The 20,411-nt window shown below is 35.4% G+C and overlaps 1 protein-coding gene across 1 annotated transcript in view; it reads left to right on the top strand.

The window, feature by feature from the left end:
* Positions 1-20,411, top strand: part of ABCD3 (ATP-binding cassette, sub-family D (ALD), member 3) — an 83,673-nt gene that overhangs the window by 24,796 nt on the left and 38,466 nt on the right. Inside the window, exons 2-4 of the mRNA XM_012661116.1 lie at positions 6,039-6,075; positions 12,827-12,925; positions 16,879-16,967. Of these exons, the coding sequence (XP_012516570.1) occupies positions 6,039-6,075; positions 12,827-12,925; positions 16,879-16,967 (225 nt within the window). The remainder of the gene's footprint in view (positions 1-6,038; positions 6,076-12,826; positions 12,926-16,878; positions 16,968-20,411) is intronic.

The following is a 20,411-nucleotide window of genomic DNA, read 5'->3' as shown; positions in this document are numbered from 1 at the left end:
GATCATGAAGTTCTCTGAGTACCATACTATCGAATTTGGATTTTATTCTGAAAATGATTATGCTTATGTTTATTTTATAATTTTTATTATAAAGTATTTATTTAATTTTAAATAGGCAGTACATTCTCATCGTCTGAAATTGTTTTAAAAAGCTGTTAGTATAAGTGAGAATAGTCTGTAGTTTTGTGTGTGTGCAATTTTTGTTAGGTTTTGGTGTCAATGTTTTATTTGCAGCAAAAATGATATGGAAGCTTTCTTCTTTTATCTATGCCCTAGAACAGTTAAAGGTTGGAATTATCTTTTCACTGAGGGTTTTGTAGAATTCCCCAGTAAATATTTTGGGTTTGGTGCTTTTTCTTAGGGAGTGGAGTGGGTAGAAGGTGGGTATCTCTTGGACAATTTTCTCAATTTCTCAGTTTTTCAGTCTATTTAGTTTTTTTTGTTTCTACTGGGGATTGGGTTTGAAAAATTCTATTTTTCTAGAAAATAATCTCTTTCATCCAGGTTTTCATATTTCTTTATATAAAGGTGAGGCAGGTTGGGCAGGTGGCTCACACCTGTAATCCTAGCACTCTGGGAGGCTGAGGCGGGAGGATCGCTTGATATCAGGTGTTCGAGACCAGCCTGAGCAAGAGCAAGACCCTGTCTTTACTAAAAATAGAAAAAATTAGCCAGGCATGGTGGTGCATGCCTGTAGTCCCAGCTACTCGGGAGGCTGAGGCAAGAGGATCGCTTGAGCCCAGGAGTTTGAGGTTGCTGTGAGCTAGCTGATGCCACAGCACTCACCCAGGCAACAGAGTGAGACTCTGTCTCAAAAAAAAAAAAAAGAAAAGCTGAAAAAGAAGTCTTTTTTTTTTTTAAATTTCATCTATTTTTGTGCTTATTTCTTTATTTTTCCTCTTATGTTTTTGTACTGCTTTTCATTTTGAAACTAGATTATTTGGTGCTTTATTTCCCAAAGAACCAACTCTTGGTTTTTTATTGATTATTCTGTTTTCCCTTGTATTTGTTGTTTCTTTTAAACTTTTGGTTGGATGCTTAAATTATGAATCTTTTTTTCTTTTTTATTGAAATAAATAAAGTTATGAGCATTACCTTAGTTGAATTCCATAGGATATGTATTTTATGTACATATATGAGGTCTATACATATATGCAGTTATATATTTGTGTGTATATATCCATGTGTGTATGTATATATATTGGGACAGTACATATATACATACACACATACTGTATTTGATGTGGCTGTGGAAATGAATTGGAAGAGAATAGAGACTAATGATAAGGAAACTACATAGAAAGCATGTGAAACTATTATAATAGAGACAGAGGAAGTATTTCAAGTATATGAAAAAATGCCTAACATCCCTAATAATCAGGGAAATGCAAATCAAAACTGCCATGAGATATTACCCCACACCTGTTTGGATGGCTATTATCAAAAAGACAAAAGATAAGCATTGGCAAGGATGTGGAGAAAAGGAATCTCTTGTATACTATTGGTGGGAATGTAAATTAGTATGGCCATTATGGAAAACAATATGGAGATTCCTGAAAAAAATTAAAAATAGAACTATCATATGATCCAGCAATCCTACCTCAATTATACATCCAAAGGAAAAGAGACACCATGTAAATTGGTATCTCAAAGACATATCTGTATTTTCATGTTCATTGCAGCATTATTCACAATAGTCAGAATGTAGAATCGACTTAAGTGTCCATGGACAGATGAATGGATAAAGAAAATGTGGTATATATAATGGAATATATTCAGTCTTTAAAAAAAAGCAAATCCTGTCATTTACAACAACATGGATGAACCTGGAGGATATTATGCTAAGTTAAATAAGCAAGACACAAAAAGACAAATACTGCATGATTTCACATATGGAATCTAAAAAAGTCTAATTTAGAAAAGCAGAGAGTAGAATGGTGGTTGCCAGGGGTGAGGAGTTGGGGATAATGGGGAAATAATTGGTCAAAGGGTACTAATGTCATGCAAGATGAATAAGTTGTGACGATCTCATGAGGGCGACTATAGTTTGCTAGTGGCAATTATTTTACAATGTATATGTATATTAAAACAAAACCCTACAAATTAAAATACTCAATAAAAATGTCATAACACTTACTGCTAATAAACATTATAAGTTGGTATTTATAGAGAGAAACGGATCCATGCACTACAATTGCTCACAAAAATAAATATACTTTTAAGTTTGGCACATATGTACATGTAAATACATATACACATACACCTACATACATACATACACACCTACACCTACATCCATCAATGGGCCACATGATCACTCAGTTCTCCTATCACTTTTCTGTCTTCAAGCTTCCATGAAATACCTTGTTCAGAGCTCACCATGACATCTTATAAGGCCCTCACTTGGCCTGAACACATAATCTACATGTAAGTCCTATTTTCTTTGATCAATCTGTGGCAGTGAAAATAGTACATTACTCTGTTGCTCTGTCATTTTCATAATTTCAAACCAAAGTTTCTTTAAAAGATTTCTGTTTCTCAGAAATTCTGTGAAAGCACCTTTCACCTGTAATTGACTATTAAAAATTTTAATGGCAAAAAAATTCAGTATGAGTACAAAAGTCAAAATAGATGATTTTCTTAGTTTTACACTAATACACATCAACCCAATGCAAGTTTTAATGCAGCAAATTTGTTTATCATGTATGTGATCTCTAGATGATCAGTTAGCAACCATTCCAACACAAATACTGGTACCAAAATCTGTCATAGTATGGTACTTATTCGGATAACCCAGAATGTGTTTATACTAATATAATTTATCACCCAAATGAAAACACAAAATTAGAAACTTCTCATAGAACTTTAAGACTGTAAAGACTGTATCTTCAGACCCACTGTCTCTAGGTGCTAGAGATACTGTTCTAAGCCACCTCATTCAAAACCATGATGCCAACTATCACCCTTTCTCTGATGACTTCCTAAATATCTAGCTTCCTCCTCTTTCCTGAGCTCCTAACTTGAATATATGATTTTTAATAAGTCATCTGTACTTAGATTTAATGAAAACATTTTAAACTTGTCTACATCTGAACTTACCTTTCCATCCCAAATCTATTCTTCCATTTTTCCCTTACCAAACTTAAGTCCTAACTCAGTGAATGTACCTTTATCTACCAGCTACCCAAATGACAAACCTGGGAGTTATTCTAAGATAATTCTTCCTTTCTCATACCCTTCATTTCCAATATCTCTCTGCGCTCTTCTTTCCCTCTCTAATGCTGTAGTTTCAATGCAGGCCATCAAAATTTCTCATGTGAAAAATCTCCATGTTGCTTTCCTTAATGGCCTTACTATTAATAATTTACATTCCCACCAACACTGTACAAGAGTTTCCTCTCCTCCACATCCTTGCCAACATTTTCCTTTTGTCTTTTTGGTAATAGCCATCCTAACAGGTGTGAGGTAATATCTCATTGCAGCTTTGATTTGCATTTCCCTAATTATTAGGGATGTTGAGCACTTTTTCATATACCCGTTGGCCATTTGTATGTCTTCTTTTGAGAAATATCTATTCAGATCCTTTGCTCATTTTTAATTGGGTTATTTTCTTGGCTATTGAGTTGTTTGCCTTCCTTATACATTTTAGATATTAACCCCTTATCAGGTCTGTGGTTGCATATATTTTCTCCCATTCCATAGATTGTCTCTTCACTCTGTTGATTATTACCTTTGGCTGTCCTAAAATGCATTTTCTGAAACAGTTTTACAATTCATAAACAATTTTAAGCAGATAAACAATCCTGTAATACAATTGAAATTAAAAATGATAATAAACCTAAGCACTTTTTAAAATAAGAGTGTCTATTGAATTGTAGTTAAATTTGGCTTTCTAGCCTCATTTATGACCTGGTATCTTACTGCTGAAAGTGTTCATTCTGTACATCATTGGAGCTCCACTAGATATATACTATAGAAGGTTAAGAAATACATGAACCCTGGTAGACACAGAGATGCGCCACCCAGATTCCCCTTTAAAGAAGGGCTTACTACGCAGCTGTGAGGAATGGAGAATCCAGGCAGCCCCTTCTGCCCCATGCCTTAGGGTTGGCCTTAGCTGTTGAGAGCCCTCATCACACATTCCCTGAGGCAGCATGCATTTGCAGACACAGCAAGACAGAAGTACAAAGACCTGGCCATTGCATACTTTTAATTCTTTGAGATATCTCCATACTACTTTCCATAGAGGTTGTACTAGTTTGCAGTCCCTCCAGCAGTGTATGAGTGTTCCTATCTCTCTGCATCTATGCCAACATTTGTTGTTTTGGGACTTTTTGATAAAAGCCATTCTCACTGGGGTTAAGAGATAATCTCATTGCAGTTTTGATTTGCATTTTCCTGATGATTAGAGATGTTGAGCATTTTTTCATATGTTCGTTGGCCATTAGTCTATCTTCTTTTGACGTTTCTGTTCATGTCTTTTGCCCACTTTTTAATGGGATTGTTTGAATTTTTTCTTGTTGATTTGCTTGAGTTCTTTATAGATTCTAGTTGTCAGCCCTTTATCAGATGTATAGCATGCAAATATTTTTCTCCCATTCTGTAGGTTGTCTTCTTGCTCTAATGATTGTTTCCTTGGCTTGTGTAGAAGCTTTTTAATTTGATCAGGTCCCATTTATTTATTTTTGTTGTTGCTGTGATTGCTTTTGGGATCTTCTTCATAAATTCTTTGCCTAGGCCGATGTCTGTAAGAGTTTTTCCAACATTTTCTTCTAGAATTCTTGTGGTTTCATGCCTTAGATTTTTTTTCTTGCCTTAGATTTAAGTCTGTTATCCATTGTGAGTTGATTTTTGTGAGAGACGAGAGGTGCAGGTCCTGTTTCAATCTTCTACATGTGGCTATCCAATTTTCTCAGTGTCGTTTATTGAATAGGGATTCTTTTCCCCAGTGTATGTTTTTGTCTGCTTTGTCAAAGATCAGATGGCGATATGAGCTGGTTTTAAATCTGGGTTCTCTCTTCTGATCCATTGATCTCTGTTCTTGTGCCAGTACCATTCTGTTTTGGTTAATATAGCCTTGTAGTATAGTTTGAAGTCTGATAAATTGATGCTCCACAGAGCACCTTGATGGACAGAAAGTACTTGCTTTAGAGCTTTCTATCTGATTGGCTGAAATTTTGTTGGAACTGCATCACAGTTTAAGTTCTATGGAAACTTGCTTTCACTGCCTTCCATTCACAGGTGTTAATCCCTAATAAACATTTTATACCCCAAATACCATAATCAACTGAACTTTGAAGAAACCAATCTGCAGTAGCTTCTGACTTGTAGGAACTAGTTTACCAGCAAAAAAAATACATCAAACAAGACATTAAAAATGTCATCAATATTATGTAAAAGCACAGGGTGCCATGGTAATGTGTTATATTAACAAAAAGGATCTAAGTCTGGTTAATTATATTGTGTAGAGAAGTAGCCTGAATCAGTAGTAGAGTATGAACCTTGGGCATGCTACTTACTCTTTCCAGGCCAGTTTCCTCATTTGTAATATGGGAATGACACATGTTCTCTCATCCTTTAGGAGACTAACCTGGGATTGCTCATGTGGTTGGGGAAAGATTCCCAGTAGTAAGGGAGAGGGCCAAATACACAAACATTTTTCAAGCCTCTGTCTGCATCAGTTTGCTAACATCCCATTGGCCAAAGCAGTTCACGTGGCCAAGCTTTGATTCAAGGACGGAGAAGCAGACTCACACTTATGTATGTGTATTTGTCCACATATATATGTATTAATAAAAATTACCAAACACAATGCCTGTTACATAATAGTAATAAACATTTATTGAGCACTTTCTGTAAATAATGCTCAGTAAGAGGCAGCTGAACTATTACTAGTTAGCATGTTCTATCTCAGTATAATGTGAAAAAGAAGCAGCCCATTTGGAGAATTTGGTGTGTTCTTTTTGACATCTTAAAATAATTTTAATGATAACACTTTGCAAATAAAGTAAAGCTCTCTCTCTTTTTTCCCTCTGCAGTAAGAAAAATGGAAAACCACCATTACAGAACAATGAGGTAAAATTTTAAATCATCTACTCTTTGGAATTTCATTTTTATTTTATTTTACTTTGTTGTATAGTTTTGAATTAGGATAAAATTATAGAATTTTATAATTAGAAGGGAACTTAAAAATGTCATCTCCAATCTGTTATATATTATAGGAATTCTTTCTGAAATAGGAATCCTGACATGTGTCTTCTAGTTTTACTGTTCATTTGATGGAAAGTACTACTCCAGGCTAGGAGCGATGGCTCACGCCTGTAATCCTAGCACTCTGGGAGGCCGAGGTGGGAGGATCACTTGAGCTCAAGAGTTCGAGACCAGCCTGAGCAAGAACAAGACCCTGTCTCTACTAAAAATAGAAAAATTAGCTGGGCGACGTCGTGCGCGCCTGTAGTCCCAGCTACTTGGGAGGCTGAGGCAGGACGATCGCTTGAGCCCAGGAATTTGAGGTTGCTGTGAGCTGGGCTGACACCATGGCACTGTAGCCTGGGTGACAGAGCAAAACTCTGTCTCAAAAAAAAAAAAAAAAAAACAAAAGAAAGTACTACTCCAGGAGGCAGCCATAACTGTATTATTAATAGTTCTAGCCAATGTGGAGATTAATTTCCCCACCTCTAGCTTCTTAGTGATTGACTCCATTCTGCCTTTTGTAGCAACACAGGACAAGTCTGTCTTTTCTAGCAGACCCTAGTATATTTGAAGATAGTTGTATCTTCTGAGTCTTTTTTATTTTCTATCTTAAGCCACCTTCATTTCTTCAAATGTTTCTTATGTGACTTGGTTTCTGATCCTTTTTCAATTCTGTGTACATTCCTTAGGACTTATCCTAGTTTATGTGGACATTATGCTTAGAATAGAATGTAGCTGTCCAGATGTAGTCTGACTAGCATGGAAAATATCAACGTTATTACATTCCTTGATATGAATACCATATTGCTAAAATTCAGCCTAAAATCGCTTTTACTTCTTTTGCCATAACTATTGCTTACATTAAGTGGAGTTTATGGTAAATTATAACTTTCAGGTGTCTTTCAGATGAACAGTTCTGTTGACAGATCCCCTACATTTTGTATTTTTTAGTTGATTTATTTCTTTTTTTAATAATTGCTTTATTGAGATATAATTCATATACATAAAATTCATCTAGGTGTGTTAATTGTTAGTTATTAGTATATTCACGGAGTTGCGCGGCCATCACACAAGTAATTTAAAAAATTTCATGATTCCCTCATCCTCTAATCCCATACCCATTAGCAGTTACTCTTCATTACCCTCTTCTCCCAACCCTGGCAACCACTAATTTACTTTCTGTCTCTATCGATTTGCCTGTTCTGGACATTCTATATAAATGGAATCATGCAATATGTGAGCTTTCATGTCTAGCTTCTCTTTCTTAGCACAATGTTTTTAAGGCTCATCGTGTTGTTGCTATATCAGTATTCCATTCCTCTTCATTACTGAATAGTATCCGGTTGCATAGATATACCACATTTTGTTTATCCATTCATCAGTTGAGAACACTTAAGTTGTTTCCATTTTTTGGCTATTATGAATAATGCTGCTATGAACATTTGTGTACGAGGTTTTATACGGTCATATATTTTCATTTCTCTTAGGTATATACATATATACAACTAGGAGTGGAATTACTGGGTCATATGGCAACTTATCCTTGTAAATGTTAGCTTATCAGGTTTAATCCACTATCTATACTATTAGTGTAATTTTGGATACAGTTCTAACATCCAGAATGTTAAGTAGAAGGTGTTATCTACAAATTTAATTTGCCTTGTCTTTCTTCTCAAAATTGCTAATAGTGTTGACTAGGTAAGGACCAAAGAGATTACTCTGTGGCATCTCTTAATCTTTTTTTTTGTTTTTAGTTATTGTCTGTTCATCTGTGACTGTATCCAGCTGTAGGAAAATCTGGTTCTTACTTCTCCATTAAGGCCACAATAATTCATAAGAAACATCAAATTCCTTGATTAATTTATTGATTCATTTCATAAGTCGACCTTTCAACAAATATTTATTGAGCTCCTCATATGCCCAGCATTGTTCTTGTCTCTAGGTATATGGTAGTTATACAAATAAGTCCCTACCCTCATGAAGCTTACATTCTACATGTCAGCTAATATGCTGATATAATATCCTTAATAAAGAAGAAAGTTAGGGCCAGGCGCGGTGGCTCATGCCTGTAATCCTAGCACTCTGGGAGGCCGAGGCAGGCGGATTGTTTGAGCTCAGGAGTTCGAGACCAGCCTGAGCAAGAGCGAGACCCCGTCTCTACTAAAAAAAAAAAAATAGCAACAAATTAGATGGACAACTAAAAATATATATATATTAAAAAAAAAAATTAGCTGGGCATGGTGGCGTGTGCCTGTAGTCCCAGCTACCTGGAAGGCTGAGACAGGAGGATCACTTGAGCCCAGGAGTTTGAGGTTGCTGTGAGCTAGGCTGAAGCCATGCACTCTAGCCCGGGCAACAGAGTGAGACTCTGTCTCAAAAAAATAAAAAAATAATAAAAAAAAAAAAAAGAAGAAAGTTAGAATAGTTTAACGTGACTTATTTTTAGTAAATAAGTCTGTCTGCTGTCTTTGGTAGGGTATGTAATTTTTGTTCATCAGAATTTTCTAATTTTTCTACAGTGAATATATTACTTATGAGAGAAACCAATTAAAAAGGAATTTTTTTATTGAAATTTTTCATAATCATAATCTTTGTGATGGGGCGGGATGAGACAGTTTTCATAAGACATGAGATTTAAGAAGAAACGGATTTAATTAGAGTTAGAAAATGAGATAGTTAATTGTAAAATACTTATTTAATTTTGAAGTAATGCACGTGGTATAAAGTTCAAAATGTATAAAGGTAAACACCGCTAGGTTTGGTATTTAACATTCCTATGCATTTTTTTATGTTATTTTATTTTTTTTGGAGTCTCACTCTGTTGCTGTGGCTAGAGTGCAATGACATCATCGTAGCTCACTGCAACCTCAAACTCCTGGGCTCAAGCAATCCTCCTGCCTCAGCCTCCTGAGTGGCTGGGACTACAAGCTTGCGCTACCACACCTGGCTGATTTTTCTATTTTTTTGTAGAGGTGAAGTCTTGCTCTTGCTCAGGCTGGTCTGGAGCTCCAGAGCTCAAGTGATCCTCCCCCCTTGGCTTCCCAGAGTGCTAGGAATACAGATGTGAACCACAGTGCCCGGCCCATATTTTTATATTTTTGAAGGGTGTGTTTGTGTTTATATATATTTATCCATAAACAATATGGGTAGAATTATTTTACATATTCAGAAGTTTTGTAAAACTTTTTTTAAATCCACTTATAAAATGAATTGCATACGGCATTCTTTGTTTTTACCAGCATGATGTTTTTTTAATCCATTCTTGTTGGTAGCTGTAGATCTAGTTCGTTAATTTAGCTGCTCTATCGTAGTCTGTTGTATGAATGTGAGCCACTTCCTTTTTTACAATTGTATAAAATCTTCATAGAGTAATTTTGCTATGATTTATGTATGTAATATAGATGTACATTTAGATTGTTTTTAATTTTATGTTATTAACAGAATGGAATGCGTTTTTCATTTACGTGGCTAAGCATATATGCAAGTATATCTGTAGGATAAGTTCCTAAAAGTAAATTTGCTGGGTTATTTTATATTTTACAGTCAGTATATGTTTTACATTTTGATAGATGATACATAATATTAATAGTTGTAGCAATTTACACTTTCCCCAACAATCTATAGAATACTTACATTCTTGTTAGCGTCATATGGCCTTTTATGTTACTTGCTATTTCTACTTCACACATCTCTTTTTCGGTCAATTGTAGTTCATCTCGGCCTAAGTTGATTCACATATCAATAGAAACTTCTTATTGCACTTTGATCTTGTTACCTCCTGAATTTTAGGTACATTTTTTTCTGGTTGCATTATTTAACCTCTTAAATGATCTTTAATGATGTGTTTGCTGTTTCTGTAATTTTCTTGTTAAACTTATATCATCACAATATTTTTTGTATTTTTTTTTTTTTTTACTGGAAAATTTAGAGGTGGGAAAAGTCAATTGTGAATTTAAAATGAATTCTTAGGAAAGGCTAGTAATGTCATGAAATGATTATCTCTGCAAGTATTCTTCTTGAGATTGGTTTCAGGTATGAATTTTATTATGTATGAAGAATGGTAGAGCATCTTGTCATCTCTTCTCTGAATCCAGCCTTTCTAAGCTAGCCCTTCCATCCAGGTGTTTCCTTACAGAAAACACTGTGATGACTTTTAGAAGATTATGGTTCCCTTTATGGATTGAAAAGTAATGAAAATCCACTCATCTTTTAGACAGCTTAAGAATAGGAACAGTGACAACAGAAACAGAAGAAAACGAGGAGGAATTATATACCAGTTAGCTGCCAAGCTGCTAACTTTTTTTTTTTTTTTTTTTGAGGCTGGATTTTGCTCTGTTGCCTGGACGGTGCCATGTATGGTGGCATGGTGGCATGATCATAGCTCACAGCAACCTCAAACTCCTGGGCTCCAGGGATCTCCCGCCTCAGTCTCCCGAATAGCTGGGACTACAGGCGTGCACCACCATACTCCACTAATTTTTAAATTTTTTGTAGAGACTGGGTCTTGCTATGTTGCCTAGGCTGGTCTCAAACTCTTGGTCTCAAGTGATCTTCCTGCCTTGGCCTCCCAAAGTGCTGGAATTACAGGTGTGAGCCACCATACCCTGCGAGCTGCTAATATTTTAAAGTGCTTCAGTGTTACTCTGTTGTAACTTTTTTTTAACCTTCTCCATTGTTTGCTATAGATCATTTCTTTAGAGCAGCTAGAAATAGGTAGTCTTCTGTTTAAGTCAGAAGATAACCATTTCACCTCAGAATGATTCTACTTAAGGTTCAAGCTAGGAATGGAGAAGGGTGTTGACTATAGGTGGGATGAGGTTAGAAAGGGGCTGTGACAGGAGGAGAAACTTGAGAGTAGAAGTATAACTTTTCTTAAGGTAGTCGATGTGTATTGCCTTCTCTTTATTTTTTTCTTCCTGTTTTCTCAGTTTGGGAAAACTAAAAGTGGAGGTTTGTGTTGAAAAGGGTAAGGTTTGGGTTGAGGAGAATAGGCTAGCTCAACTAAACAGACTACGAGTAGGGCTTTTTGTCTGTTTTGTTACTGGTGTGTCCTTACTGTTTGGAATAGTGCCTTGGATCACGTAAATGTTGAATGAATGAATGCATGCATGTGTGGATGAAGTATGTGGGCCTATATGTAGAGCAGTAGGATGAGGTTTGCAACTTTCTCTGAAAGACCTGAAATCCTGAGACTCTGTTCCAACAGTTACAGGGGTAGGCTGATTCTTACCCAGTTCTATTGTCTTTTTATCTAATCTTGTACACAGTGCTTTCGGATTTCCTTTCTTGGTCTACGGTTCTGTACTACACTCAGTGCCTATTTATTAGGAGTATATATAAAGCACTTAACACCGTGTCTGACACATAGATGGTAATTTTTTATGATCCTAATTCAGTACTCAAATTATTCACTTAATGTTCAAGTTAGATATTAATTCAATTAAAACATAGTTATGCTATATCTAACTATTAGAATTACTATACTATGGATATTTGTTTGTCAAGAGCATAGTAGTTAACCAGATAAGTGAGCTGTGATTGTGGGAACTGGCGTAAAAAGGTTAGTTAGGAGATGGGGCTTTTCTGTCGAATGTTATCTCTGGAAATGGTTTTGTACTTACATTTTCATGGATCAAGTGAAAGTGAAAAAAATCTCTGTGGGAAATAAGATTATTTTAAATCCCTCTATACTAACAAACTCAATCCTTACTGTGACCTCAAGGCACTGTCCTTCATAGGCCATGCCTATCTTTTCAGCTTCTCTCATTCTTGTTCCCTTTGCCCTAACAGTACTTTCATCTTGCTGTGAAGTGTACACACCAATTTTATTTCCAACACGGAATTTTTGTTTTTGTGCTTTTTGTTATTTGTGCTTTACTCCCTTAACCTCTACCCCAAACCCCTAGGCCAGTAATCATCTTGTGGCTTAACTTTATGTCTCAACTTAAATGTCAAGAAGCCTTTCTAGTTATCCTGTCTGAACTGTTACTTTTGTTTCTCATGGCCCTGCCTAATCTATCTGTAGTAATTTAGTTATTGGTGTGTTTTTTCTGTGTTTCCCCTGCTAGAATGTGAGCTGCATGAGTAAAGGAACCATATCTGTCTTTGAATTTTATGAGGAAGAGAGAATGAGTTGCATATTGGAAATGTTAAATGGTAAATCTAGGAATCTAAAAGTTCCTGTAGTTGATATCAGGGAAAATCCTGCTGTTAATCAGGAAGTAGATGATAAAAAAATCAGTAAGTACTTGACCGTTTCTTAGCTGACCTCATCTGTTACTACTATCCCTTGCTCACCGCTCCAGCCGGATTGGCCATTTTACTGTTCCTCAAGCACATTGAATTAGGCTTTTATTTTGGTATTTTGCAGTTACTTTTCTTCTGCTTACAGTGTTCTTCTCTGAGACATTCACATGGCTCTAGAACTTCTGACTTTGTTATCCAGTTTTTAGATAGCATCATTTTTTTGAAAGCATGTTTGAATACGCGGGGCAGCGCAAATCTGCTCTCTAAATTCAGTGTCCATCCTCATAGTTGTTTATATTGACTTAGACGAGACATGGTTCTTGAATTTTATTATACATTTGTTACAGCGATTTTAAAAGGCTGGTATTTTTTTTCTTTTTTAATATAGAAAGAGGGGAAAAAAGAGAGAGCTGTGGTGGACAAGGTGTTTTTATCAAGGCTCACACAGATTCTGAAAATCATGGTCCCTAGGACATTTTGTAAAGAGGTAAGTCTTACGAAATTATAATATTAAGTGTTCAACTTTTAAGGTTATGTGAGATCAGAACAAATGTTCTGTGTAGGTAAAGAAGACTACTAAATTTTTTGTCTTTAAATCATCACCTGTCAAAAAAAAATCATCTGTCATGTAAGTACTCTTATTTAGGACCAATTTTAAAATAGTTTTCTCTTGATTATGAAGTATTATTTCATTCTATTTTATGTCTAATACTAGAATACCACAGTGCAGCCACCCTAAATTGTGTGGCTTTATTATAGTTAAGTACTGTAAGTAAAAACAAGATTAAATTTAAAAAGGCAAACCTTTTTATTAATTGAGATGGTAAGAAAATCACATTGTTGTGGAATATTTGAAGGCTGCTTCTTCATATTTGATTAAATGTTTTTAATATACCCAAAATGATACCTGAATCCATCAAGTATTTCAGGAGGTGAGCTGACTGTAGGAATAAAGTCTTATTCTTTTCTTTGCCCTTTTATCTAGATTATTTTTATTGTTATTTGATAAAAATTTTTAATAATTGTTACAATAATGCTGTGTTCTCCATCTCTAATCCCCTCAGCATTCTCCTGTTCCATACCTAGAAATGTCATCACCTTTGACTCCTCCACCTCCCCATGCCTCCTCATTGAGTCACTGGGATCTGCTAATTTTTTCTGTTCTTACCTGGATATTCAATATTCTTTAATTAGCTTTACTTCCAGGATCTCTTCTTAAAATATTTTCTGCCAGATTTATCTTCTTAAAGCATAATGTTTTGACCAGACGCGGTGGCTCACACCTGTAATCCTAGCTCTCTGGGAGGCCGAGGCGGGTGGATTGTTTGAGCTCAGGAGTTCGAAACCAGCCTGAGCAAGAGCGAGACCCCGTCTCTACTAAAATTAGAAAGAAATTAATTGGACAACTAAAAATATATATATAAAAAAAATTAGCTGGGCATGGTGGCGCATGCCTGTAGTCCCAGCTACTCGGGAGGCTGAGGCAGTAGGATTGCTTGAGCCCAGGAGTTTGAGGTTGCTGTGAGCTAGGATGACGCCACAGCACTCTAGCCCAGGCAACACAGTGAGACGCTGTCTCAAAAAAAAAACCAACAAAAAAAAAACATAATGTTTTGCATTGTTCAAATTTTTAAAAGCATTATCTGTATAATCTAGTGATAGCAAGAATGGATAAGATATTCCAAAAGCAAAACTGAGAGAGAACGTCCGTTCTTCCCTCCTGCTGGACTTGCTCTCTTTTCCCTCACCTTGGCACCATGTCTTGTTGATTCCACCCTTAAGAAACTCTAAAAAAATAATGCAGTAACACTTGGTTTTTCCTAATTAGACAGAAGTAGTGCATGTTTCTTGAAGAATGCATTGAAAAATGCAGCTAGATTTCTTTTTTTGGCTCCTATCAGCCTTTTACTCATTTTGGTGTATAGTTTTCTTGTATGTGAGCATAAAAATGGGATCACACACTTTTAAGATCTGCTCTTTTCCTTATATTTTAAATGTTCTTTCCAACTATCCTTGAGTTCCTCATAAATTAGTCTCTCCCTTTATATTCCTGCTGTTCTCACTGTATTTTACCTGGATTATTGTAATCTCTTAGTTGGTCTTTTTGCTGCTTCTCCTTTTCCAATTAGTCTTCTTTCTAAAACCGTATTAAAACATTTGGCTTCCTTTTTCTTACAAAAACGAGTATGTTTTTTAAAAAAATAGCTTAACTCTCATTATCTTCTTTGTAAAGCTTTCCTGTGACTCTTCGGGTATGACTAATTGTCATTTCATTTCTACAACCTACCTGGCTTTGAAGAATCCTTATTTAAAATACAAGCTTCTCTGGAAAGATTCATGTATTACCCACCTAATCAGCTAACAGCTTAATGCTCGTTTTAACTGTTGCATGGGTTTGATGTAAAATATAAAATGAATGTGAGACATTGAATAGATCTCAGGGAATCAGAAGAGGTTTACTTGGCCAACCTCCCATTTTGTCTGGGGTCTAACTGTGCCTCTGAGTCATTTTATGAACCATCTTGGAGGGATATAAAAATTCAAGTTTAACTCCAGTTGAAGAAAATGAAAAATTCCCATAGAAATCACAGAAGATGGGAGGTAGAGATAGAGTGATTAATTAATTGATGTGTGAGATAAATAAAAATACATGTATTGTATGAATACACATATTCATATAGTATGTGGAAGTTTGTATATATCATAAGGTAAGGTACTGCCTAAATCACTGCAAATCTTTGGTCTGACATATTGCATGAACACATTAATAATGGGGTTAGTGGTGGTTCTAAGGACATTGTTTATTTAATGGCATTTCAGAACTGTCAATAATCAAAGTTTGCCAGATTTTGCTAAAGTGAGATTGGTAAACTTGGTACTTCTTTTAAAGAAAAATTAAGCCAAGAATATAAAATAAGGGAAAAAATAATTGTCTAGTGTTACCTTTAGACCTCGATGGTTAATTTAGGATTGAGATTGTATTAAGGTCTGAATTAAAAGTTGGCATTATAGGTAAAGTGACATCTACAGATAGCATTTATTAAAGTGAATAGGTTCTTCTATTGTCAATTGAGTACCTAACTTTGGGATTGTGAAGTAAAGTAGGAAGATGGTGTCTTGCCTTGTCTGGCAAATATTGGGGTAGCAGATGTCGTAGCTCAACTGCACAGACTTTCTTTGACATTGTTTTCTTATAGCTTTATTTACTACTTCTATGCTTATGACTCCCTGCCTTGCCTTTCACATAAAGAGCTATATTTCTAGTGTCTTCACCTTTTTTAAAAACAGTGTGTGTTTTGCAAAAATTACATAATAGATGCAGTTTTTTCCCTTTAGTAACTGTCTAACTGAATATATTATCCAACAAATGTCTACTCCCTCCCCACCCCTGTAGGCCCTTTTCCCTGACTTTAGCTTCTATGTTCCTGTCTTATTCTTCCAGTTTAAAAGGTTTAAGGTCAGCTTTGAATTGTGTGTGAGGATCAGGGATGGCAGGATTCTCACCTCACACAGAGAGGTGACTCCTAGCCAGTCACCTAGCCTCTCAACTCTCCCCCACTTGTAATCCATCTTGCACGCAGCATTGCTTAAGTAACCTGCTCTAAACATCACTTTTTGTTTTACCTAGAATTTTGCAGTAATTTTATATTGTGTAAACTCTGCTGGATATACAATACCATATATACTTAATAAGGTTTTAATCCTGTTTATTCCATTAAATCCTTTATCTTTTTTTACCCTTAATCCTCGTTCGCACCTTTGTTTTACTCAGTCTATTTAACATATTTCTAATGCCCTGACCTTCTTTTGCTACTGCAAACCTTCCCTTCCTACCACTTACCACATGAAGTAATACAAATATGCTTGCCTAAATTTGTCTGTTTAGTTGTCTGTTTTTTTTTTAATGTGCAAATCTTGCCTTCGTAACTAAATTGAAAGCCCTGTGAAGTCTGGGGCTCTATTAGAGATTTTTTTCTAACAAATTTATCAAATATATTCTACTTACACAAAATTTTAGGGTTCAATGTTTGTTACTTGTTAAACAGTGTATTGACAGTTACTGTCATTTTTCTTTGTTAAAGTTGTATATTAAAAATACAACAAAATCGCAATACCCTGTGATCCAGGTGATCTGAGTTATACTCCTAGCTTCTGTCCTTGACTCATTATATAAAGGCAAGTCATTTGACCTGCCTAGGATTCACTTTTCAATTCTGAAAGAGAGAGATTAAATGATTTATAAGGCTCTTACCATTTCTGTAATATTTTTAAATTCCTTTCAAACTATTTAAAAAAATTGAACATAAGGAAAATGTCAGCCAACTGTATTAAAGCTAGAAAAAGCTTTGACTTTGGAAACCAAAAATCTTTACTAAGGTAATGTTTCTTTTAATTTTCTAAAATGTATTTATTTAATTTGCTATACCTGGTTTATTTTAGACAGGTTACTTGATACTTATTGCTGTTATGCTGGTATCTCGAACATATTGTGATGTTTGGATGATTCAAAATGGAACACTTATTGAAAGGTACTTTTCCATTTACCTTCCTCCTATATGTACGAAATACTAATTTGTCTCATATTTAAGCATTATCTTTATAAGCAAGGAATAAATTCTAAATTATGTAAAAGATGCTTAAGTCAAATCGTGTGCTTATTCATTTATTGTTTCCCATATGCCAGCAATGTGCTATACTATGAGAGGGATTTTATGTAACAGTGAACAGGAGAAACTGTACCTGCCTTGCTGAACTGACAGTTTATAGAGGGGTGGAGACAAGTAGACAGAAAATTAAAATGCAATATAATAAGTACTTTAATGGGGGTTTAAAAAAAGCCACCAAGTTGTATATCCAAATTAATGAGATAATTTGGAGAAAAATATCAAAGCATTTCAAAGAATCACATTGAGCATGTTTATTAGAAGGGAAAAAATTCTTAGACATTTCTTTTTGTGTCTGAAGTTAGTGCTTTTTATATTTTTTATTGTAGTCTTTTTACACATATTATTAATGCAATTGATAATTTTGAATATAAAAACTTCACAAGTGTCAGTTGGGATATCTTGGGTTATATCCATTTACTGTTTCTGTTAATAAAGAATTTTATTGATTTGATTTGATTTTAGTTCAGTTTAGTTTTTATTTTTATTTATTTATTTTTTTTGAGATAGTCTTGCTCCGTTGCCTGGGCTAGAGTGCCATGGTGTCAGACTAGCTCACAGCAACCTCAAACTCCTGGGCTCAAGTGATCCTTCTGCCTCAGCCTCCCAAATAGCTGGGACTACAGGCACACCGTGCAACACTGGCTTAATTTTTTCTATTTTTATTAGAGACAGGGTCTCACTCTTGCTCAGGCTGGTCTCGAACTCCTGACCTCAAGTGATCCAGCCACTGTGCCCTGCCTAAGAATTTATTTTTATGATACCAATTTGAATGTCAGAGTTAAACAAATTTTTTTGTAATTCTCTTTCCTGGTAATGCAGTATTTTGTCAGAGAATTTCTTAAAACATTTACTTTAATTTAACTTTTTGAATGACAATACTTAAAATTTTTAAATGCCCCAAAATTTTGGAATCAAAGTTTTTCTCTTAGATCCTTGATTTGCTTCGTAGAGGATTTATAGGAGGAGGAAGAATGCTTATGCCCATGTTTTCTAACTCATTTCTCTAGGACAATAAAGAAGCTTATCTACACAGGATTAAAGCCCTTAACCACATACCTCTGAATATGGGTAAATGTTGTAGGCTCTTTTATTAAGAACTAGTCTCCCTGTAGCATCAGTCCCATGCCTTTTTATTTCAATCAAAGTAATATATGAACATAGTTTTGAAAGTAACATGTGAAGGTAGTTTAGAGTCAAATATTCCTACAGGACTTGGCTCCTCCCACTCCCAACTGTTATTACCCAGAGCTAATCGTTTTCTATTCCTTTTACTGTTTCATCTCTTATTTTATGTCTGTATTTCCATACAGGATACTTGTATTACTGTTTATAGATTTTTTTTTCAGTTTCAGAGTGTATGTGTTCATTTCGTACTTTTGAAGGTGAGAATTAGCTCTTTTATACTCTTACCCATACCCGTGCTGGTCTTCCCATATTGCAATTTTGTTAAATCAGAATTTACTGTTTACGTGATTTTGACTGTTGTTTGCAGCTAAGCCTCATGGTATACTTTGATGGTTCCTTTTCTATACAACCTTTTGTTTTTCCCAACAAACACAAATTACTAATTATTGTTTGTGTACTTTTGTTCTTTTTTTTAACCTAGACTTAGACTTTTTGACAGTACTATAAAAGCCTCTTAGTATTGTAGGATGGTCAAACACACCAGGTAGTCTATCAACGTTATATCCCTATTTCCTCCCCCACTCTATATATACTTCTTGTAGTTTCCTGTCTTCATGCTTTAATCAGGATTGGTTGCACTTTAGGCCCACTGAATAGCAGACATGTTTGAACTTGCCTTTATCATTATTTTGGAAATTTCTTTCATCTCTCTCTCCTTGTTTTCTGGATCTTTTGTTTTCCTCGTCTTCAGCTTACTTTCTTATTTTGATAGATGCAGTCCTTGAGAAAGGATGCAAGGGAGATAATTTTGAAACCTTGTGAATCTGAAGGTGTCTTTCTTTTACTCTCATACTTGACTGATAATTTAGCTATGCTTCTGCATTCCAGGTTGGAAATCACTTCAGAATTTTGATGTTGTCTTCTAGCTTTCAACCTTGGTTACAGAATGATTGGAATCATCCGGAGAATTTTAAGAAGTATTAATGCCTGGGCCCCGCCCCTAGAGATTCTGGTTCAGTTAGTCATCACTTTTTGGTTTTGTTTGTTTGTTTGTGACTGAGTCTTGCTCTATTGCTTGGGCTAGAGTGCAGGGACCTGATCATAGCTCACTGTAACTTCAAACTCCTCTTGGTCTCAAGAGTACCTCCTGCCTTTGCCTTCAGAGCAGCTGGTACTACAGGCATGTGCCAACATGCCCAGCTAAGTTTTCTGTGGAATCTCAGGCTGGTCTTGAATTCCTGGCTTCAAGCGCTCCTCTTCAGAGTGCTGGGATTATAGGCGTGAGCCACAGTGCCCCACCCAGTCATCACTTTTTGAAACATCCCAGGTGATTCTAACGTGCAGTAAAGGTTAAAAACCACTGGTCTAGCTCCAGGTTGGGTGTTGAGGCCCGTTGCCATCTGATCGTCTTTCCTTAGCTGGGGATTTGTTCATCCCCCTTTCCCACCCTCTCAACTTTTTTTTTTTAATTGTTGATGTATTACTGGTGCTTCAAAATTTCACTGAATAGTGGTATGAATTTTTTTTCATTCATTGTGAAGGGTACTAGGTGTGCTCTTTTCATCCTGGGAAATTTTTTTGTGTTTTTAAAAAATTCTTCCTCTATTTTTTCTGGAATTCTTATTAGCTGAATGTTGGACCCCTAGACTGATTATCTTATAATTTCTCTTCTATTTTCATCTCTGATATTTTATTCTGTTTTCTAGGAAATTTATTAGCCAGTCAGCCAGTGAATTTTTGTTACAATGTCATTTCTAGGATCTATCTTTTATATGGATATTAATTTTTATAGCAATCATTCTTTTTTGGTATGTGACATCTTTTCATCTCTGAAGCTATCAATTAGTTTAATTTTTTTTTTATTTTTTAATTTTTTTTAGTTCCCTGCATTGTTGCTGCTTTCTTCATGGTCTTTTGTTTATTTTTCTGGTCTTTGTCATTAGAGGCTTTCCTCAAACTGTGACTCTTGGCTGTGAATTCATATTTAAAAGTTAAGGCCTTAAAAATTTATTAGAAGCAGGAGTTAAGGCTTATTGATTGGTCTTTCTTGAAGGATGTTTGTAAGGGGGAGCCTGGATTTGTGTGTGCAAGCAGGCCAGATCTGTTGATAAAAACGCAATCTTTCCAATTATAATATCGTTAACTGCCTTTTGGCAAAAATATTACAGGTTACATCTATGA

Source organism: Propithecus coquereli, unplaced genomic scaffold, assembly GCF_000956105.1.
Source record: "Propithecus coquereli isolate 6110/MARCELLA unplaced genomic scaffold, Pcoq_1.0 Scaffold7, whole genome shotgun sequence".
In the NCBI taxonomy this organism is placed as follows: Eukaryota; Metazoa; Chordata; class Mammalia; order Primates; family Indriidae; genus Propithecus; species Propithecus coquereli.
This window is presented reverse-complemented; position numbering and strand designations above follow the sequence as displayed.